The sequence below is a fragment of the Hoplias malabaricus genome, chromosome 7, assembly GCF_029633855.1.
Source record: "Hoplias malabaricus isolate fHopMal1 chromosome 7, fHopMal1.hap1, whole genome shotgun sequence".
In the NCBI taxonomy this organism is placed as follows: domain Eukaryota; kingdom Metazoa; phylum Chordata; class Actinopteri; order Characiformes; family Erythrinidae; genus Hoplias; species Hoplias malabaricus.
In genome coordinates, this window is record NC_089806.1 from 12298005 (window position 1) to 12321840 (window position 23836).

Genomic DNA, 23836 nt, shown 5'->3' on the forward strand with positions numbered 1-23836 from the left:
AGAGCTACACTCCTTTTGTTTTGTTTTGTTTTTTGATCAGTGTTTGTGGGTTTAACTGCTGTTGCATGTCATAGCCGTTAAACTGTAAAGACTTGAGTGAATGAATAATGACAATAAACCTGAACAGAATTGAATCAATTTATTACTTAAACACAATTCAATACACTATCAGAGTGCAACAACAGTCCATAGCACACTTCTAACTCTCCCTGAGTGAATAGTACGTTCCCCCCTCACCACACATCATTCACACATCTGTTAACTAGCATTTAGTGTTCTCCAAGTGTGGTGTGTTAGCTTTAAAGAAGGCTAACTCTCAGCTAAACCATCCTCTTAACGTTTGCCTCTGTTCCATATTAGTCCACTGTGTCACGTTATGTGCAAGACATCTTTTGCAGAAAAGACTGAGGATCTGAAGTCTGGTCCATTCTTCAGGTAGCAATTCTCTTGACACCCCTTAGCTAGGATTAAGGACCTTGTGCGCAGCGGTAGCATGTCAGATTCTAGGTCAGAAAGTTGTGTGTTTAAATCACGGTGGAGTCACATGCTCCAAAATGTTCTTTAGGATCAATAAAGTCTTATCTTTCTCATTCAGGGGACTTGCGATAGATTGTTAGCCTCGTCAAGGGTGTGTTCCAAACTTGTGCCCAATGATTCAGGGTTGGCTTCGGACCCACAGCAAACCTGAACAAGTGAAGCTGTTACACAAGATGAACGCATGAATAAGCATTCAGGGGCCTTTGATGGTTTCTGTGACCCTACAAAATGACTACTTGAGGACCAGGATCACAGATGCACTTGGAAAGTCAAAATATTGTTATTGAATTTGTCTTTGCTATCATCAGAGAGAATCAGGCTCAGTTTGGATCTAACGCAGTCTGAAATCTGAGAACCTTAGGAAAAAGCTGAAGAATGGCTGGGGATGTTAGAACTGGGAGGTTTCTGAGACTTAATTTCATTCATCTTGTGCATTTCTTCAGAATTCTGCCCCGTCTCCTGCATTTGGATTCAAATGGAATACCTTAGGATCATCCTTAGACCGTAAAATCACCTTTAATGGCTGTCACATTCACCACGGCAGCACTTCCCTGGAACACAGTGGAGTCTTTCAGCAGAGAAATTCCCATTAGAAAGTCTCATTAATAGAAAGTCCCATTAATACATCAGCACTCTCCGTATGATATTAATGACATATTTAATGTTATACAATGATCCAAACTATATTTTATTATCTTTTCACTCTTTCTGAAGGTGTATGTGTGATTTATAAACAGCAGAACGAACACACACACACACACACACATTTTGAATAAACTAATATCATAATAGAGACTACAGATTTCTGAGAAAGGATTTCAATCAGCTGCTGATTTCCACATCTACAGACCACAGCATAGTGTCTTAACAATGTACATGAACCTCTGTGTGTGTGTGTGTGTGTGTGTGTGTGAGTGTGTGAGTGTGTATAAAGTCTAAGGGTCTCTTCTCAATTATGGATAAAAATAGTTCAGAAGTCTTTTTCATGTAATCAGTGAATTCAAGCTCAAAAGCTAGCACCACACAAAAGACCTGTTACACAGCGTCATAGTCTAGATTTAATCATCTCTCGTGGCCTGTCTTTTAGCCTAGTTTTACCATGTCAAGAAGCCTAAATTAGTTTCAGATGTGTTTTTGAACACTAGGATAACTGAGGCTCCAGAAGTGGTTGTGCCATCCTAAATGAAAGTGAAAATACAAACTAAAGTCATACCCTGGAAGACTGAGCATTTGATAGATCCTTGTCCTGTTAAATCTCAATGCTGGGTTTGATACTGTTGATCATTGCATACTGTTGAAAACGCTTGAACATTGTATTGGCATTTCTGCGAAGGAACATATGTGGTTCCAAACATATCTGACAGAAAGCCTATATTGTTACACTCTGTACCAAGTAACCGTGATATTTGCTGTGGTATACCACAAGGGTTTATCCTCAGGCCACTCTTATTTTCAATATAAACTGCCACTTGGCCATATCTTCAGTGAATATTGACCTATTTTCCATAGTTATGCTATATAGACATAATAGACATAAATATAGACATAAATAGCCCTGTGAAGGAGTGGCGCCCCCTTCAGGGTGTGTTCCTGCCTTGTGCTCAATGATTCCAGGTAGGCTCTGGACCCACCGCGACCCTGAATTGGATAAGTGGTTACAGATAATGAATGAATGAATAGACATAAATAAGGTTATTCTCAAACTGACAACACCAATCAGCCATAACATTATGACCACCTCCTTGTTTCTACGCTTACTGTCCATTCTCTCGGCTCCACTGAACATACAAGAGTACTTTGTGGTTCTACAGTGTCAGACTATCTATATTTTTTTTTTGTCTTCTTTCACCCTGTTCTTTAAAAGGGTCAGGACCCCCACAAGAGCACCAGAGAGCAGGTATGATTTGGGTGGTGGGTCATTCTCAAAGCCACAGTGACACTGACGTGGTGGTGTGTTCGCGTGTGTTGTGTTGGTATGAGTGGATCAGACAGCAGTTCAGCTGGAGTTTTCAAATCCCTCAGTGTCACAGTTGAACTGAGAATAGTCCACCAGCATGAAATATCCAGGCAACAGTGTTCTGAGCTACTGTCTCAGAGTTAACACCTACAAGGTGGACCAACGGGGTAGTGGTTTAACAACTCCAGCTGATCTGCTGTGTCTGATCCACCGTACCAGCACTGAGAATGATTTATCACCCAAATCATACCTGTTCTGTGGTGGTGCTGACCATCGAAGAAATGTGTGAAAAGGGGCAAACAGAGCAACGGCTGGAATCCAGTCTGTGACTGAAAGACTAGAGTGCTCCTGCACAGTCAGAGGATCTGTGAGAGTAGAAAATGAGTGTAAAAACAAGGAGGTGGTCATCATCTTATGGTTGGTCAGAGTACAACCCTTCAATATAATTACTATACTATCTGTCATCTTTCCAAGCAGCCTTCACTTCACACAGCACTTCTACACACAAACATGCACGCACACTGCAATCCAATGCTGAATGGAATTCTCGTGGTGTTTGGACGCTGTACTGTATTTACGGTGGGCATAACAGAGTAAGATGGTGTGGAATGTCAAACATCTGCGTGCAGGAACATGCAACACGTGCAGATAACACACAGAACCTCACACACATTACTGACCAACAGAAAATCCTCTGAAGGTAACGGTAGAGAGCACAACTAACGTTAAAAATCAGAAGTTCTATAAGTAAATGTACTTAGTTTAAATGTAAAGTTTAAATGTCATTAAACTCAACTAATGAATAAATGAATTGGTAATTTACTCCAGTTAGTGACAGACATATTTGCTTTTATTTAATTAAATAAAACAAATAAAAAAATAATATAACAATGACCCCATCATACAGCAGTTAGGAGTAACACATTACGACATGAGGCACTGAGGTTAAGTGTAAAACTCACTACACGTGGCATTTGTGCGTAAGACATCAATCAGAACGGAACAAAAAGGAAATAATCAGAATGAAAAAGGTGTTAATGCTAAATTAAACAAAGCTACAGCAAAACAATTTCAGTTTTAAAAGTCTACAAATTAACAACCGTCCAAGAAAAAAAACAAAAACCAAACTAAACAGGATTTATAACCCAAACAGGGATTAAGCCTAGTGTTGGGCTACAAATCACTCTGAATGGAGATCCTCAACTGAAAGTAAACTGTAGACCAGTCCTATTCTTAAAGGAACACTAGGTAGTATTTTACCTTAAATTTACAGCTTTAGAGTCATTGTGATGCCTCACTAACCTGTAATAAGGAGAATAGAGTCTCTGTCATTGATTTTTCAGCCTCAGCCAAGCAGAAACTGCACTGTGTAACTTTTGGAGGAGATAAGGGAACCACCCCTCCCCTCTCCACGTAGAATTCAGGACATAGCTGTAAAATGCATTAAACTCTGCGACTGTAACAGCAACTGTGGAGAAAAAATACTAAATCTTACCTAGTGCTCATTTATTGTGTGTTAGGACACACTCTGAGAATGGAAACTAAAGAGATTCACACCTATAGACTTCAGAAATAAGTTGGAAAGTAACATTAATACTGTTATTCATAAATATGGTAAACATAGGTAATTATGAATAATGAATGCATAGAGATTTCAATCTTTGATTGTGTGATTAAAACAAAGAGAAGAAAATAAAGCTGCTCTGCTCTGAACGAGAGTTGGTCTTTGGTCCTCTTTGTGCCACTGGCATTTGGTTTAACTGTCTCCATGAAAAAGCAGACAGAGAAGGCACTAGAGAAGACAACAACAAACAATGTTTAAATGGTTTCCGGTACAACATGTCAAATCAGTAAAGCACAGTTTAGGCTGCACTATGTAACTATTGGGGATCTTGAGACCTCTCTGGTGGAAATTTGTAACCGCAGAATGATAGAATGATGTGCCATATACGTGCGGGGGGGGGGGGGGGGGGGGTGTGGGGGGCATTGACTGCCATTGTGTGCTTAGCTGAACCCATGTGTGCTTTTAGGTCTTTACACCTTTATGTGCTACACAAAACATGGGAATTTCTTTTTTAATTCATCCGAGAATTTACATTTACGTGTCGGCATAGCTGGGGTAGGTACATGAGCTTTGCTTGACGTAAACAAGGACTACTGACGTGCAGACTGACCAATTAAATGTTTACAGAGAAGGTCATCGACCAATAACGGTAGCTCTACAGTCAGACCGTCCAATCAGAAGATTTTAGGCTACTTCACCACGCCCCCTTCTCACTCAAGCGAACCAATCGGAGTAGGGGAGGGCGGGACTAGTTTGTGAACGAAACGCTTCTCGAAGTTCTATGTAAGCTCTAGAAAAACATAATCCCGGACGTTTGTGAAATTCCGCCCGGACATTTTTTAACGTATCAATTTTAACAAAAGTATCTTACATTGTGCAGCTTTAACCAAGCATTCTACACATGAACACAAATACTCACATGCAGGAAACTGCTGTACAGAGCATGTATTGTTGACGTACCTGAGAGAGTGAGTGGGAGAAGCTCAGAACAGGCCTGTTATCTCTTCAGTATTTGGATCAAGGTCAATGTCATAGAAGCAGGGGCGTGTGGGTAAGCCTGGCATGGTGCTCATCTGCAGGACACAAACAACAGCCAGTCAGCCAGCAGTACCTCATGAGCACACTCTCTCTTCAGTTTTCTCACCATGAGCCACAAGGTGAGCGAATTAAAAGGTGTAAGCTCTATCAGAAATTTTCCAAAATACTCAGAAATAATTTGAATACTGAGAATAGCCAAGTGTAGAAAACAGCAAGGAAAAAAGATTTAAAAATTGAGCTCCCATATAATTATAGACTCATTCTGGAAAATGAATAAAGAAAATAAAAAAAAAATAAGAATGAATAAAAATCGCTGTCCAATTAAAAACATGCATCTCCCAATATAGTAACTTTACAGGAGAAGGGATCAATTTTAAGTCTCAATTCACATGTGGCTACTATGGAGGGGGCTCGCTAAAGCCTTGTCATTGGCTGTGCCATCCTCTTTCCAGGGAAGGCCTACAGCTTACTACAGCATGGGATTCAGGAACATTTTTATTTTGATGAGCAAAAAATAATATTTATAATACTGCTTTAAAACACACACACACACACACACACACACACACACACACACACACACACACACACACACACACACACACACACACACACACACACACACACACACACACACACACACACACACACACACACACACACACACACACACACACACACACACACACACACACACACACACACACACACACACACACACACACACACACACACACACACTTTTCAGATAACTGGAGTTCAAATTGAGGAAGAGAATACAACAGACAAAACTTTCTCCATGCATCACAGTTGGAGAGTTGATTGGAAGTGGTGTGTGTGTGTGTGTGTGTGTGTATAGTCAGAGCTTAATCACACTGAAAGCCTGTAAGCTGAGCTGAAGAGGATGTTCCACAAAAAGTAAACACTCCAAAGGATCTTGAGATATCAGGGTCCATATAAAGGCATTTACATAGATTTATGATGACTGTAGGATCTGCAGAGACTGTGTATGGGAGAATCTCACGTTCAGATTTGTGTTCTTTCAAATTGCTCAGCACTGGAATACACTCTTGTTCAGTTCTTTTTCCCGTAATAAACAGAGCATAAAAACATGATTTTAAAATTAAAATGTTTGAGAAAACACTTCTCTACTACTATCCTTTCATCCCCTTCCTTTTTTACTTTGATTCTCTCTTTCAGTTTAAGATCAAGTCTTTTCCCTCACATATTCCTGGGATGCCAATAAAGCAATACTTCTGTACACAATGGCATTTGAAAGTACTTTACAGGAACATTATAGGGACAGTACAGAAATATTTACGCAGTGAAACAAAACAGTAAAAGAAGGAACATTTTAAAAGATAATAAATGACATAAAAAGTCAACAGAAGTACCGGGGGATAAGAGCAACAAATACCAGTGTTCCCTCACAGTTATAAATCTGAAAAAACGAAGGCAGGCTTTAGAATCTCAGTTTATCCCCTAGTAAACTAGCCAAATTTAGATTCTGCCTGGAAACCCTCCCCATAACGATGTGAGGAAGTCTGACGTAAAAAGCCCAGAAAGCTAATGACAATTTAATGTTATTTTGACAAGGACAAAAGCCAAAGTGGTTTCAACAAGGTGGAAAATGTCAGAGACGACAGTGAGATGGTCTGAGAGGTAGTACAAACAGTCAGAGTATTATTGATTCCTCTGTAAGTACCTGGAAATGGTTGGCTACAGTCTTTAACATAACTCGGAACCACTAGCAGCACCAGTTAACAGCAAATCTGATGAAGAGCCATACCTTCAACAGTTTCATTAATGGAGCTAATGCAGAGTGTACAAGCATGTGAAGCATAAACTCAACACAGTCTCAGAATGAAAATAGGACAAAAAATTCCCCACTGTCAATTTTAAGCAAATCTGATTAGCTCTAAATTTCCAGACACTGGCAAACACTTCTCCACTTCAACAACCTGGCTGCCAAAATCTTCCAAAAACATATCATTTTGTTTTAAATTGTAGGATTACCCCGGCTAATTTAAGATCATCCAATTGTGGCATAAAGCAAATAAACCAGCCGCATTTCATCAGCTGATATATTATCAAAGCTTTTTCTCATCTTTAATGCAGTGCAATTGACATGAACTAACAATATAAAACAGATGAAGTCTGACTAATCTCCTACGGTGTACATTTTAAAATCAGGCTAAACAATAAATCTTCATATGTGTACGTTCCTGGAATTATAAGCACCACTTAATGGACCTCCATGGATCTTTCACATTATCTTAATTACTGACATATATAAGTATGAATGAAAAAATGAAAATAGCAGCTTAATTTGCTTTAAAACTGACAATTTTATTAAATTGACGGAAAAACCCGAGCTCGCTACGGAAATTCTTGAACGCAACCGTGACGTCACTGGTGGACAACAGCTGAACAACGCCGCGGTAAAACACCGTTATGACTGACTGTTATGACAGTATCTAGCTAAATAACCAACATTATTCATGACAATATCCTAGCAATAAGCTAAACTCAAATGTAGAGGTACCGTTATTCTTGTAAATGTGATCGAAGTCGAACTCGAATTCATCCGACACTATAAACCTCCGTAATGCAGCTACGTAGCCGAGTATAATCTGAGCCACCGAGTTTAGCGAGTCAAGCTAACGTTAACTAACACCAACTAAAACAGGCGAAGTGAGTGTCCTTACCCTGTTTACCTCCATGTTACAGAGGCTCTTGAACACCTTTCGTTGGTGTCCTTACATGCCCATATTGTTGGAAAAGCGCCAGTGAAATGAGCTACAGATAACGGAGTGAGCGGAGGGTCCTTTCCAAAGTGTCCGTTTAAAGTTGACAAACTTAGTCCATTTTCTGGATATTTTGGGATCTTTGGGCCATTTGTGCACAGGTGTCCCACTGTACATTGAATGATTGCAGCCAAAACAACACACATTTTGCATTAAATTAAGTGCAGCTTCTAGAGTTGTTGTCCACCATCTACGTCACAGGCAAGACGCCTATTAGAGTTTCCCAACACCGTTGGGGGGGGGGGGGGGAACTAACGGTCTTTTAAACCTTATTCCTTGAATTAATAAGAAATAACATGTTTTCTGACTATCAATAAACAATAAACACAAGTTAGGAACTCAAATTCCACTGTATTTATTTGTTTGACACTTTCATAGAGCTGGTGCTTAGCCTTTAAAGACAGAACACACAGGAAAAAACACAGCGAATTCATAAAGTACTTTGCATGTAGAATTACTTCAGACATCAATCCTGTGTCTCTCAGAAACAAACTATTTATTTAAACACCAACAATAAGACATGGCTCGGCTGGAACTACAGTCCAAATCCAAACTAGCAGTGAACATGTCTTCACTGCTACACAGTGCCTTCAGTTCAACTCCCTCTGGGTTGTATTTGAAGTCATTGGTCATTTTCCAAACCTAAATAATTTGATAAAAATGAAAGATATAAATAATTAAAATCAACTGACTGGCAAAATGTGAGACACAGGCAGAGGAAGAGTAATTACCTTAATAAAATTTTATCATTTAAAAAAGGAGAAAATTCCTTTTCTCATGTGAACAGTTGATCACGGGTCGAAAAAACAGACCACAGCCCATGACTGTATCTGAAGTGGAAAATAACTATTCATCCGTATGAATTTAAGAATGGTCCAGATGAATGAAATAAAAAGCACTGATCATATATATCCTAACCAATCCGTCTAGCAGGCAATTTACAAGCTTGGTAGAACAGTACACATTTTAACATGAAAGTTTCCTTTGACAAAAGCTGAACAATCCCAGCCTTGTAGAAAGGTTTAATGACATGACCCTTGGTCAAGGCCTCTAAGTGATCATTAGAGATGCCATTAGGAAGGCCTTCTGTTCCTTCATTTCTCCTCAGCTTAGAAGCCTCCTTCATTCCCTGTCTCTCTGCAGATCAAAGAACAAATTTATTTCTGTCTGAGATCTAACAGAAGCTGGAATTAGAATTATCATGAAAAGACAACTTCACTGTCTGAGGAGTTAGACACTGTTTACAGCGCAGTTTGGTGCCATTTCAATGTATCCGTTAATTACGAGGTTATAGGGCAGGGAAATCACCAAACTGTGCTGGATTTCGACCCTAACCCACGCTGGACGCCTCTTGTTTACAGACTTATTCAAGTAAACAAACCTCTGAGCAGAGGAAGGGGCTGGACTGATGATCAATTTCCTGTTGGAGGATACATCTTATGTCAGTTGTTCAGAAAGACCTGAAAAGAACTGAGCGGTTATGTATCAAAGGGTCTTATAGAGATATACAGAAAAGAGTTTGTACGTCTTTGAACACAGTAATCTGTCTCCATTCAGTTTCAGCAGGGATGCATTTGACTTTACAAAGGGGATTAGGAGATCTTGGATTTTAGTTTAGCAGCACAAGCCCGATCAATGTTGCTTTTCTGAGAAAATGACTGATATTTGGGTTTATCTGAATGGGCCAAATTCCATCAATAACTTCTTTTAAAATGCTGTATAACAACCTACATTCGGAAATCTAATCTGATTCCAGAAATGTGTGAAAATGTCCATTTCTACTGGGAGAATGGTAATTCCAATTATTATTAATGACATCCAGAGAGAACAATAGAGGCTGGGAGCTCCAACCAATTAATAAATATACTCACTGTCCAATAAAAAACATCCATCTCTATTTTCATCCATTTTCATTTTACTGCATCATATGAACACAGTAGGATTGTGACAAATGGGCCAACGGAAATGCTCTATAATTACTTGGTATAAAAATATTTTATATTGATTTCCATTGAAATTACTATATTTTAAGATCCATCTATTTCAATGGACAGCGACGATATACATATGGTCAAAGATTTCAGCTTTTCTTCTCATGCTGATACAGTTAGTGCATTACGGTTATAGAAGGAGCTATCGAGCGAAGCCGAACCTTTCTACTTTGCTGTCTGACTGCATTCTAGATCACAGATCACAGATCACACAGATCACAAATACAACACATGAGCAGCTAGTACTGCTATGGGTGCTTAGAGGCTAAAATTAAGAAAAATCTTTGACAACATTAATTCCAAATTCTTTTTATACATTATTAGAAATTCATTCATTATCTGTAACCACTTATCCAATTCAGGGTCGCGGTGGGTCCAGAGCCTACCTGGAATCATTGGGCGCAAGGCGGGAATACACCCTGGAGGGGGCGCTAGTCTTTTACAGGGCAACACACAGTCACACATTCCCACCTACGGACACGTTTGAGTCGCCAATCCACCTACCAACGCGTGTTTTTGGACTGTGGGAGGAAACCGGAGCACCCGGAGGAAACCCACACAGACACAGGGAGAACACATCATACTCCTCACAGACAGTCATCCGGAGCAGGAATCGAACCCACAATCTCCAGTTCTCTGGAGCTGTGAGACTGCGACACTACCTGCTGCACCACTGTGCCGCCTATTATTAGAAATATTAAATACAATTTAAAACTCTGAATTTAACTGATAACCAATGATGACAGTGACATCACGCAAAGCTTTGTTTATATAAAACTATGAGAATTATTTCCTGTTTCACTATAATAAATGTTATTAACTTCACTGTGTAGCAATTTGTTTATTTTAGTTGTGTAATATCTTTACTATTGGACGTAAAATCTTCACATTGGTTGAAACCAAAATCATGACATCACCCAAAATAATCCAGTGTCCTCATGGGTCAGCCGATGTGAAGGTGAAAGGATCTCAACAAAAAGCCAATCACTCCATAGTAACATCCCATCTACTGACGACGACAAGACCATTATGTAACAAAACAGACATCACTGTTTCCCCCGTGCCCAGGCCATACACCATAACATCCAGAAAAGCAGGAATTTTCCCACATCACACACAAGGAGCCCATGAGCAGCATTTACAAACAAATACTTAACCAAACAGACAACCGTGCAGTGGCTATTGTGCTTCACTCTCACTGGCTGGACAAACAACAAAGGGCATTCAAACACTTAAATGCTGAATAAACTGTGACTAAGCTTAAAAAGACAGTATGTAAATGATCATTGTGAGGGTCAATGTGCACGATGACCATACCTACAATCTGGGCTTTAAGTGGATCTTCTAAAGGCCTTCAAAAGCAGGGAGCCTACAGATCCTGGGCTTCTTAAATGAGGCGGTGAACTTTTGTCCATTAAGCTAATGGATTTCATCTCCACTGCTCTAATGCGAAACCCCTTCCAATGGAAAATCTTTTATGGCAACAGCGTTTAAGAAGACTGCAGATGTGGAGCTAAAATTCAGTAAAAGCTAACGCAAACTAGAAATGCTACAACTGTGGGCCTGTTCATAAACTTTGAGCTCTGTCTCTCATGTGCATGCTGGAACACACCAAAACAACATGGAGAGGCTTGCTGCTTCTCAGCACCCCCCCCCCCCACATTATTCCCAAAGACAATACTCCATTATCCAGATACACGCTCAAGGAGACAATGTTAAACAATGCAGATTTCGTGACTTGGGTACGTGTTGTTGTGCTCCTTGAAATGCAGGATGCGGCACTTGTTTAGTAGGACAAAGATAAACAGCACAACAACAGTCCAGTTTTCTAGGCCACTGGTCACTCACGAATTCTGTGTGCTGCCCATAAAGCTTGGCAAATTAAAATGGACCTTGACATTTTTTTTTAAACCTTGTTAGTTCACATCCTCAACAAATCAAAACTAAGACTCTGCCTGAACTTGATTACATCACTATACAGCAGGCATCAATACCAGTGCTACAATAACACCATGTTTGAACACTCCCACTAACCCCACCCATCAAAGAGAAAATACTCAGCTAGCCCAGAGACACACCATCACCACATTAATACACACAGATCAGCCATAACATTATGAACACCTTGTTTCTACACTCACAGTCCATTCTCTCAGCTTCACTGACCATACAGTAGCAATTTGTAGGTCTATAATTAAATTGTTGGAGATCTGTTGGTGGGCATACTTTGTTTTAACCCCTTTTACCCTGTCCTTCAGTGCTTAGGACCCCAGAAAGCAGGTACGGTAATGGTTGATTAATCAGTCTCAGCAAAGCACTGACACTGACGTGGTGGTGTGTTAGTGTGTGTTGTGCTTGTACAGGTGGATCAGACACAGCAGTGCTGCTGGAGTTTTCAAATCCAATAGCATATCATAAGTGATAAACTGATGCATGTGTATGGTCTAACAGGCCTACTGTCAGGAAGCTTAATTAGAAAATAAAAAGATAAATAAATAAATCACACAACACTTAAAACCTCTTTCCTTCAGCAAAACACATCATCTGAATGCAGCAGTTTTGCGCTGCAGGATTGCTTCTGTACATCTGCCCCAGCGTACAAAGATAAATCCGGTGTGAAGCGGAATTCCTTGAACTCCATTGTTTTCTGGCTGAACCCTCCCTCACATTTCATCAGAATGACATCATGCCCTTCCTAACGCTCCCTCCACCTCACAGTCCCTCAGGGGCCAGAGATCACTGGGGAGGGTCTCAGGCTCCCCCACCCTACTGCATACACACAGAGACATGAGAGAGTAACAAGTGTTTCACTGCTGTTCAGTAGTGATTAGGGCTGTGATTAAAACTGAAAGACGTATGGGTTATACATAGAAATTGCAATTATTATTATTAGAAACAGAAAGCTAATTGCTTGATCTAACAAATGTACAGAAGTGTGATTACATATATTAAAATGTAATACATTTCACATGTCTTCATAACTATACTACTGACTTATTTAACGCCATCTATATATTTATCACTGAAGACTGAAACCACAAAAAGGACGTGTTGCCTTCTTGGTCAACACAATGTTAGGCTTTGAAGTAGGAACCCAATTTGAATGGGGTGCCAGTCCATTGCAGGGTAACAAACACATACACACACACACCCAGACACTCCCCATGGACACTTTGGAGCAACCAATCCACCTACTAACATGAGAACTGGATCACCCAAAGGAAACTCATGCAGTGAATATCATCGGATTCTGCTTCATCTGTATTATACAACTATTCTTCTTACTTCCACCACAAGTACATAAGACTATCTTTCTTCAGCTTTTATTCCGGTAATGAAGGTTATAAACAGTGTACAGTAGGTCAAGATAACCAATTTCCATATAAATGTCTACTCTGTTTTCACATAAATCTAGAGGATTGTTTAGACTCTTTTCATTTCCAGTCATGTAATTTAAATTGAAGACATCAGTTTTTCCATTAGAATTACATCTTATTAAATTAACACTAAACCCAGGGCGAATGACATCCTCATATAATCCATTTACTGTCATGCAGGCATGCAGTTAGCGCTCAAGCCAAGGGTGTGCTGTGGCATTGAGAAGTGCAGGGACACTGAATTTGGACGTGACGGTAACAAGCTTTACTGCTGAAAATGTGGATCAACGTTTGTTCGTTTTTGTTCTTAATACGTTTGAATGTTTACCACACATTTCTTTAAATCATCATCTAACCATGTCTCACAAGCCAGAATTGAACAGTGGAACTTGACTGACCTACAAGCACTATCAATTATGATGCCTTGAAAATAGGGATGCACCGATTTTGAATTTTTTGGGCCAATATGATAACCGATAATTAGCACCTTGGAGGAGCCGATACCAATAACAGATAATTATCTTTTTGTAATTAAAGCAAATTCACATTGGATTAAATTATTAGTACATTTCTATACATTTTACTTTTATCCTTTAAGTTTATTATTTGCAGTTCATATATACTTTTGTCAAAGATTTACTGCTGGTTCCACATGAATGGTGTCTAGAGGGGCACTAATTAGTCTGAGCGAGCGAAAAGGAGAGAGAGTGTTTGTAATTGTTTTTCATCATGTTTCAGTAATAAATTCAGACACTGAATGACTCTATCTATTTTTATGTGTTTTATATAAGTGGGGGACCTGCTCTGTGGTGGAGAGGCAGTAATGACATGAAATGGCATTGGCATCTTACGTACGGGTGACAGTGGCATATGCCAATGGCATTTAATTTTTTTGTTTTTGTTACAGTGACATATGTCGATGTCATTGACATTTGTTTTTGTGACGTTGGCATATATCCCATTGTGGAATATCTTTCAGTAGCCTATGTTTAACAAGCACTTGGATGTTTATATAGGCACCGAGCTAAAAGTAGGTGCCAACCATCCATTTTTTTTTAAATGACATAAAAGATTGCCTTGATATTAAATGATTGACACATTCAGATGGTGTACTATCTTTTGTATATGAAATTGGTGAAGCATCCCTTTTTAATGAATTTAGCATAAAATCGATAGTTATCTGTTGTAATACGGGCTACAATTCCAATGTAGGTTTAGCCTGACAAGACAGAGAAAGAAAAAGAGACAACAAACCAGAAATGAAGAAGAATGAAAGAGACAGGAAAAGAGATAGAGGTGATTAAAAAAGTGAAAGCTTAGGGAAAGGTGAGTGGTATAGTTTGTAGAGGTGAAAGGTCATTAGTCCAGGCAGCAGTTGTCACAAGCAGCTCTGTGGAGTTAAAAGAACTGAACCTAGACCACATCGCAGAACGCAGTGGGGCGTCCACCTCGCCCAGCCATGACCTCATGACCCAGCACAGCCAGCACACACTCCGGAAACATATTTCCTACTGCAAGCATGCCCTTCGAAACAACAATACACTCACAAAAAATAAAATACCCCCCCACACACACACACACAAACAGAAACTGAACCTGGCCTTAACTGGGTCTATACAGGAGTGGTTCAATAAGAGTAGTATCCTATGTTAGGATTAGGACTTGGCCGATTTGAAAATAATCACTGGTACCAATATAAAGAATGTAAAAATTTAATTCATTCATTCATTATCTGTAAGTTCTTATCCAGTTCAGGGTCGCAGTGGGTCCAGAGCCTACTTGGAATCATTGGGCGCAAGGCAGGAATACACCCTGGAGGGGCGCCAGTCCTTCACAGGGCAACACAGAAACACACATTCACTCTTACACTCACACCTACGGACACTTTTGAGTCGCCAATCCACCTACCAACGTGTGTTTTTGGACTGTGGGAGGAAACCGGAGCACCCGGAGGGAACCCACGCAGACACGGGGAGAACACGCCAACTCCTCACAGACAGTCACCCGGAGTGGGGATCGAACCCACAACCTCCAGGTCCCTGGAGCCGTGTGACTGCGACACTACCTGCTGCGCCACCGTGCCGCCTGAGGTAAAAAAATTAAAATATAAAATACTCACTCTACTTTTGGCAGGTAAAACAGAGCAGACGAACAACTGATGCACAATGGAAGAAATGTAAGCAACACACCCTCTCTGTACCATGTAAAGAAAGATATAACCACATGCAGCTTTCTCTCCCACAGGCACCTGGGCCATAATCAACTGCATGTCTGTGAAAGCTCAATTCTGTCCATGTATAAATTTCTGAACCAATAAAATGTGTGACATAATGAGAATGACAATAAAAAATACCAGTGAAACACCAAACATTCCAACTTCTCCATTTGCACGATGACAAAGGGCAACATTGCTCCATGTGAGTGTTTAAGGAACAGAAGAGTAATACAAGTGTAAACAGAGATAACAAATGCAGAGAGCCAGATTCCTGCCATGCCAAGTCAGAACAGAGGGATGGAGAGGTCCACGGTGTTCCAGCTGTGTTTAGGAAAAACAAGAGAAAACTTTGGAAGGCCCCGGGCGAAGCGTATGGCAGAATTAATGAAAAGCACACGCTGAAGGGCCATGCCACTCAAACGCGTCTCTGACCTCACGTCACACAATCAAAATATAGATGTTATGAAAGTTGTTTTCACAAGCCTCAGCCAAACTTTCTATTCTTTTGATGGTGCTCCCTGGTCCCGAACGTGGCCTGATAGAGCCTAATTAAAAGCTCCATCACCCATCCACTGAGCGTAAATCAGCAGCACAGATCTGTGCTCCTCTGGCCAGGCTATACTGACCATCACAGGCAACAGCACTGGAGCGAAAGAATTTCTCCTCAGTACTGTTTTTGAAATTTCAAGCCAGGTCACAGATCACAGGTGGGAATGGGATTCTGTAAGTAATTACCAAGCAGCACTGAGAGAACAGGCCCAATTTAACAGGGAGGGACAGTGAAAAACAAGCAGAGAGAGAGAGAGAGAGAGAGAGAAAGAGAAAAGAGAGAGAGAGAGAGAGAGAGATGCACTCATTGGCCTAATGCATAAAGGTAATCATTAGATCTATTAGATTTTTATAGATGTTTATTTACTGATAAATTCTTTCTTTGTGTTAACAATCTGTAATTGTAATTTGATTGTAATTCATGTGAAAGTGGGACTAGAATAAAAAAAATGATAAAAGAAACCGAGAAGAAGAGAGATTTATGTCAGCAATAAGTACATTACTCACTGTTCCAACTAGCGGGTAGATAAACCCCGCCCCAATGCTGGCTCTAACGTCTCTGATTGGCAGAATGAAGCCGGTGGGCACTCCCTTTTTGTCTGGCATGTGGGAGAGAGACAGGTGGGTCTTGGCCATGCAGATGGGCAGAGTGTTAAAGCCCTGTGCGGATAAACCACAGATGTAGTTAAACTACAACATTACGCTCCAATGTCTTCACACCTTCTGTTAGTTTAGCAGATGTGGAAATAAGTGTTCCTCTATGGGATTATGATGGGATTATGATGGGATTATATGCTTAATGGATTCATTAAAATAATATATAAGAGATAAGAATATAAAGGTTTTCTTTTAGTTCATAGCACTAACTAAAGCTGGAAAAGATTTAGATACATTTCTATAGTGCCTTTCTATCACAAATCACAAAGTTTTCACCAAGCAAGTATTTGTTTGGTTTTTATAACAAAGTTAACTGTTGGAACAGTCAATATCTCCTTCAAATGAACACAAACCAAAAATACTGTTATATTATCTCAGTCGTATCACCTGTCGATTGTAGTAGTCAATCTTTGCCTGGGCTTCAGAAGACAGCTCAATATCATCAGCTCCATAAACCTTCTGCGCGATCGTGCGAATCTTCTCCACTATGGGTGTCTGAGGGAAACATTTGGGGTTATTTTAAATATATGAATAAACACAGGGAAGTCCTTAACCGAGTGCCTTATCTCTTGGGGGTCACAGCAAGGAGACACCTTAACTCAGACGGTGTGGCATGCCATCCTGCATTCTGACACCCACAAATCTTCATTCCCTAAAGCCAGACATCCAGGGTCCAGGCCAATAATCAGATAACAGGGACAAGCGGCAGATTGGCGTGAAACCTTGCCTTTTAATGGGATCACTTAATCAAAGTCACAACTTCCCAAACCCAGAGTCTAACTCAAACCATCTGATGTTTCAGGGAAGAATTCCATCACATAGTCACACAGGGGATCTATGTGTGTGCATAAATCACTGGAGTAGAGGATGCTTGAGGATTTCTATTCAGAGTAAAGTCAGTTCTTATTCAGTCAAATTCCAAATAGTTTGCAAAACAATAAAAAATAAATGTTAAAAATGGATCCAGATGCTAGTATTTTATATATAACATTGAGCTTGTGTCAGGCTCAGGGTCATTTAGTGATGTATATCTAATGTATTTGGTTTAACCTTTTGCAACCTTTTTTGGAAAACAAAGTCCAAGTGTCTAATTGCCATTGAGGCAATTAGAAGCAAAAAGGAAAGAAATACAGCAGATCAAAACATGGAGGCTCCGTCAGCTGTCAGCACATTACACACTGTTCCGAACACTGGGTGGACAAAACCTGAAAGGAGGCTTCCTAAAGGGGAACTGGGGAAGCAAGAAGAGATCAAACCTCAAACAGGGCACCAGTCCATTTCAGTACCAAGGTGAGGAATGTTTTTAAAGTTTTAAGAATTCCACAGAATGTAGCAATGAGACACAAACCCAGGTTTGGCGCAAGTTCAAATTAAGAAGCATTTAGGACTGTGATTTTAAGATGACCCTCTATTTAAAGTCTCTCCTGGAAAAAGCAAGGTGGCTAAAGTTAAACAAACCACAAGTTGCTAAAGCTGGAATCATGGGACTCTACCAAACATGTCTACTCATTAACTACAAAAAAAAAATCAACAAATTGGCAAGTTTACTTTATTAACATGTAGACAAACTAACTGACAGAAGTGTTATATGACTCATTAACATTTAATAATAGTCTTGTTTTCACAGCTCACCAGTCATCTCCAGCTGACTCTATAGTGTAGTGTGTGCACTAACAACATAAACCAATCTATTCCCACTGCTTCTTCAATTGCCTCTCCACATTTCTACATTTATTTAATTTCTCCTGGATAAAGATATATTTGCTTGACATCTGGCTAATCATATAGAGACTAATAATACTCATTATGTGTCACACTGTTGCAGCCTCTGCTCCCACACGCACTGCACTCTACTCCCCTCTGACCACCTTAAAGTTAGAGAGTTAACACTATACTGTGCATTAATTTCACATGCCTCTTTGATGAGATAAGGCCACTGTGTCTATTTAACATGACTAACACAATTAAATTCTCAAAGGTGTGTCACATACTTGGTGGCTCTTCATGAACTGCCCATGCTCTCGTTTCACATGACTACAGCCGAGGCATAGATCATACCAGTAGTGATAAACAGACAGCAATCAACACTGTATACAAGTCAGCTCTTAGAAGGTGCAGATAAAAACAACATTGAAAAAAGGGCATGCTGTATTCTATAAGCATCTGATTCATTTTATAGAATCATTACTTCATTGTTATAGGTTTTGAGACACTAATAACAGCAATTTGTACATTGAAACATTAAACTAAAAGGCAGAAAGTACTTTATGATTTCTTTGATGCTTCCAGTTTAAAGAAAGCCCAAGATGTTTTATAAATTAATCGTCTCTTAAATTTACCTGAGATTTCATCCCTCTCCAGCACTGTGTGTATTAACTTTATAAAAGCTTTATATTCCATGCTTCACAGCTTTCTCAGTCTATGGTTTGATCATCATTCTGGACACATCTAACACTTCTTACACTTTTCTAGCTTGTTACAGGTTGAACAATATATAGGAGAAATAGCTTCATAGTGGACATTTTTGAAGATCCTGAAGTACCTGTATACAATACTACAATCATAATTTGTAGAAGTTGCTATTGAGTATCAGATGGTATAAGTCTAGAGGTCAAGGCAGTAGTTTCCATCACTTCTCATGGTTCACACCCTGTCCTGAAAATGTTCTCCCTGCGATTATCTCAAGGTGAAGGTGCGCAGCTGGAGAAGGTATATACAAAAACTAATCTGGACACAGGGTGCCCCGGGTTGAGGGTTATAAACCTGTGGTTTGAGGGATTAACAGAAATTTGTAATGTTTCTAAAAAAAGCAGAAGCACAGGCTTTATTCTGGTTTAGTTGGCCTCACCTGCAGGCTGTACAGGAAACGGAAATTATTCTCCTTTGCTGCTGCTTCCTTTACAGCTTGTGCCAACTCCACTGAGCCCCTTCCACCCCGTGCCCAGTGATGACAGGGAACAGCAGCCGAAGCCCCAGAAGCCTCTGAAATACGACACACCAGGTCAATCTCTGCTTCAGTGTCTGTTCTGCAGAAGGTGAAAACAAGCAGAGGTTTAATATTCAACAGCACAAAAAACATTCAGTAAAAGTGGTCAAAAAAAGATAAGCAAATTGAGCTGAATGAGCTGTCGTTTTCATATCGAAATCACAATTTTAATAAGTGTGTTGCTCCAACTGCAAGAGATGCAACTTATTCATTCTACACATATTGCATGTTGTAGCACTATGACACTAGATTCAATGTTTAAAAAACCCACGTTGCACTTTTTTCAGGAAAAAGAAGGTCTGAAGGTGAATTTCTAAAAAATAAAAGCTTGTCACTCACAGTCACAATGTTTGTCAGAAACAGTTCCCCTAATTGTTCTTCTATACAGTAAAGGGTGCATTTACATCAGCTTTCCTTACTTAAAGACATTGAGAGCCACCACCACTGGAACTCCAAAGAGATGGGCGATCTCGATCTGCTTCTTCAGATTACTGCAGCCCTCCGACACCAGCTGTAGGTTCTGAAGATAAAAAGGGGCATAAAAAAAGAAATTAAGCCAAAATTGGGAATCACAAACGCCTTAATGTCTATGACAATATACGCACTGAACATTCAAGTCATAATTCAACTTATCTGTTTAATACGAGAGTCTGAGCAGAACACAGACCTTCCAGGACCTAAATGGAATTAGTCTACCCACTCATAAGTAAGTTATTTTCTTACAATGACTCCATATAACACAATAACCACAAAAACAGGCCTGAGTTCTGAGAGTATTCTTCTATTGTGTATGGCGTAGACAAGCCACTGCTCTGAAACTGTACTGGAACCATATGTCTATAAACCACAATGAGCCAAACAAGTCAACACAGCTGAACTACAATGTCACACGGTTTAAAGACAGTAAATGAGCCATGGCTCTTTACAAATACATTTCCATTCAGACATAACCAGGTATACGTCTAATAATATTTTGAAAATATAAATTAAATCTTTATTTATTGTATAATTAATCAACTGACCACTAGGTTTTCTGTGTTTCTTTTCCTTTAGCTTTTTTACTGTCAGAGAAGACACTGGCCACTTCCTACTCCTCTCATTATACCAAAACCATGGCAGGAAGTCCGCAACGAATGGGGTGAAGCGAGCTAAATGGCTAAAATTGAGTTAAATAATTACGCTAGCCTTTCATGCAGAAATTCCCTTTCTTTTTTGAAAACTGAAGAATGTATGGGAATGGGAGACCGGACCAATCTGGAAGACATTACAGAGTAGCAGACATTTCTCACTAGTAATTCTCTGGAACTAGCCGTGTGAGAACTGCTTTCACCCTTTATGGCACTTCAAAACAAAAGGCGCTATTGCACCTCCTATGCTTCCTATAAATGTACTGCAATCTGTCAGAATAACTGATGTCAGTAGACACCAACCCAGGTCCTAGAGGTTTGCAGTTTCAATGCTAACCAAAACCTGCTAGGGATAGGATTACCTAACCCTTACCTAACCCTAACCTTTTGCATGAACTTTAGTTATAGAACTAGAGAACTAGAGGCCCAAGTACGTTACATGCAGGTTTGAAATAAGTTCTAAGTGAAGGCAAACCTTCAGGAGACTTGGTGCCATTTGACTCCATCAAATGAACACTATGACACATTAAAGATCAAAACCTATTCAGCATTTTGTCCTGTCAGACATCCTATAATTAATGCAGGTCTATAGATCACTGAGAAAATTCAGAAGTAATTGATGAACTCCCATCAATCTGCTTTAATTGTTTTTATGCTTTTTTTCAAAGGGCCGAGGCATGTACTCAAAGTGAGCAAACATGGGACAATATCCCTCGAGGTTAAACTCGAGGTTAAAGCACATCGACAGGATTCATGACTTTGGGCCATAGCCAAGTTTTCTGACCACTGGGCCACCACCTCCCGCTGCTGGACTTAACCGAGTGCCTTCAAAGGAGGAGTCCATTTAAGGACAGATGTCTTCAACCCGGCTTTTGAAGGGGTCATCCCTCCTATGAGGTCTTCCGGAAGGCACTTCCTGCTCTGCTTTACAACTGCAGTGTCCCTCGCTAGACTGCACCGTCAGAGCCAGCATCCACAGCCCAGGAGACCGGCCTGGTGCCTTCTGCTTCTTGTTAAGGAACCACACAATTAGCTTAAGCGCTTGAGTTATTTTCTCAGCTGGGGCTGCTTTAGAGAGACTGATAGAAAGCAGGCCTTGCATCTCTGCACCACTATAGCTCCCTTCAGCCCAATGACTTTACCTTCAGCAAGACAGGTTATATTTACCCTGTTAATCGAATCACGCCAAACCAAGTTAGGGAGGAGAATCTGCACAAGGGAGGCCTGGAGAACAGGTCTGGGTGAATTACAGACTCATTTACAGACATTTATTAAGGCCTTCAAGGAAAATAATATTTACTCTCCATTACAGGGACATATTATTATTGACAGAATATTGTTGAATATTAAGTAGCTGATGTGAAATGAAATGGTGGTAACACTTTGAGGCTTTTAATACAGTGACTTTATGGGCATTTGCAAGAAACTTATATTCAGACACAATTAAACTAGTTGAGAGTATGTGATAGCCCCCATATTTACAGGAAATACTGCTTCGTAATATTGTTCAACATTCAACAAATGTCCATCACATCAGCACAAAAGTTTCAAATGAAAGATTAGAATCAATATAAAATTCTATTTCGATGCACTGAGGATAAAGGGACTCTTTATGAGTTTATTCACCCTTAAACAAACACACTGTATATTATGTCCATGTAATTTGTATACCATTTCCACATTTCCATATAAGCTTCTTAGAAATTTAAGGGGTCACATCATAAATCCTCTTAAATGCATACGTTTGTTTAATTAATGTTCCTAAAAATGTAATCAATACATGATCAAAAAAGGTGCTACTAGGAGCTATGCTGTTATGAGAATTCATAAGTTTGGGTTACTGGAATTAGGGTGGTCACTCTGCTATTCGGATGCAGTGACAAAGCATACGGCTTGACATGTGACCAGAAGCCAGTTACTGACAGCAGAATCAGTCCTTGAAGTGTGCAACACTGCCACTTATTGATTGCGTAAGACAATACAGCCTAAAATGTTCTGCTCAGACAAGTGAGCTCTTCAAACCATGGGACAGATGCATTAAAATGCATGTGGAATTTTGGACAATTTTAAACATGCTTAAGTCAGTACATTTTGGTGGAAGAGGAAAAAGTTGATGGTGAGAATTGTGTTGAACGTGACCAGGACATGAACTAACAAGGTCAAATGGAAAATGTTGTTTTAAATTTTAATACCAAGTTAAAAACCTACTTAAAAAATAATTCCCATGCCCAGATTCATACAGACGTATGTACCTTACAATAGATGTGTAGACAAGTAAGGGTCCTATAATTTATACTAATAGAGATCTCAGCAGCTCAAAAACCTGGGACTAGTGTTACAACGACAAAAGGATCTTCAGCAGTGGTGCAAATGCCAACAAACAATATGTTTTATGTTTCCAAACTGATTAAAAAACAAGGTTTTTACCTCATCAATGTATTCTTTTGGAAGAGGTGCCCCTGCTGTTACCTAAGAGGAAAGAACATATGCAATGTCAACAATATACAAAATACACTTAGATACATTTCCCTTACACTGAGTGTGATTAGGCGACACGGTGGCGCAGCAGATAGTGTTGCAGTCACATAGATCCAGGGACCTGGAGATTGTGGGTTCGATTCCCGCTCCAGGTGACTGTCTGTGAGGAGTTGGTGTGTTCTCCCTGTGTCCGCGTGGGTTTCCTCCGGGTGCTCCGGTTTCCACCCAGTCCAAAAACACACGTTGGTAGGTGGATTGGCGACTCAAAAGTGTCCGTAGGTGTGAGTGAATGTGTGTGTTGCCCTGTGAAGGACTGGTGCCCCCTCCAGGGTGTATTCCCGCCTTGCGCCCAATGATTCCAGGTAGGCTCTGGACCCACCGCGACCCTGAACTGGATAAGCGCTTACAGATAATGAATGAATGAATGCGTGTGATTACACCAGAGATTTCTACTATAAGACTCATTCAGATGAGTGAGCAAAGGTCAGGAAGAAAAAAAACATTTCTAGATTATATACAAGAGATGATTAAGATGTTTTTCTTGTGCTTTTTA

General features: G+C 40.0%; 1 protein-coding gene across 5 annotated transcripts in view; it reads right to left on the reverse strand.

Moving 5' to 3' along the window:
- mthfd1l (methylenetetrahydrofolate dehydrogenase (NADP+ dependent) 1 like) overlaps window positions 1-23836 on the reverse strand; it is a 56531-nt gene that overhangs the window by 5484 nt on the left and 27211 nt on the right. For 2 of the 5 annotated variants that reach the window (XR_010803897.1, XR_010803894.1), the window contains exons 22-28: window positions 23233-23274; window positions 20098-20198; window positions 19541-19718; window positions 17080-17187; window positions 16543-16695; window positions 5019-5131; window positions 3797-4286 (exon numbers count right to left, since the gene is read on the reverse strand). Coding sequence is in view for 1 of the 5 variants with exons in the window: in XM_066677047.1 (XP_066533144.1) it covers window positions 5042-5131; window positions 16543-16695; window positions 17080-17187; window positions 19541-19718; window positions 20098-20198; window positions 23233-23274 (672 nt within the window). In the remaining 4 variants the exon portion in view is untranslated. Of the gene's footprint in view, window positions 1-259; window positions 1089-3331; window positions 4287-5018; window positions 5132-16542; window positions 16696-17079; window positions 17188-19540; window positions 19719-20097; window positions 20199-23232; window positions 23275-23836 lie in introns of those variants that run through there. The other 3 variants (XR_010803896.1, XR_010803895.1, XM_066677047.1) reach the window with 3 other exon arrangements.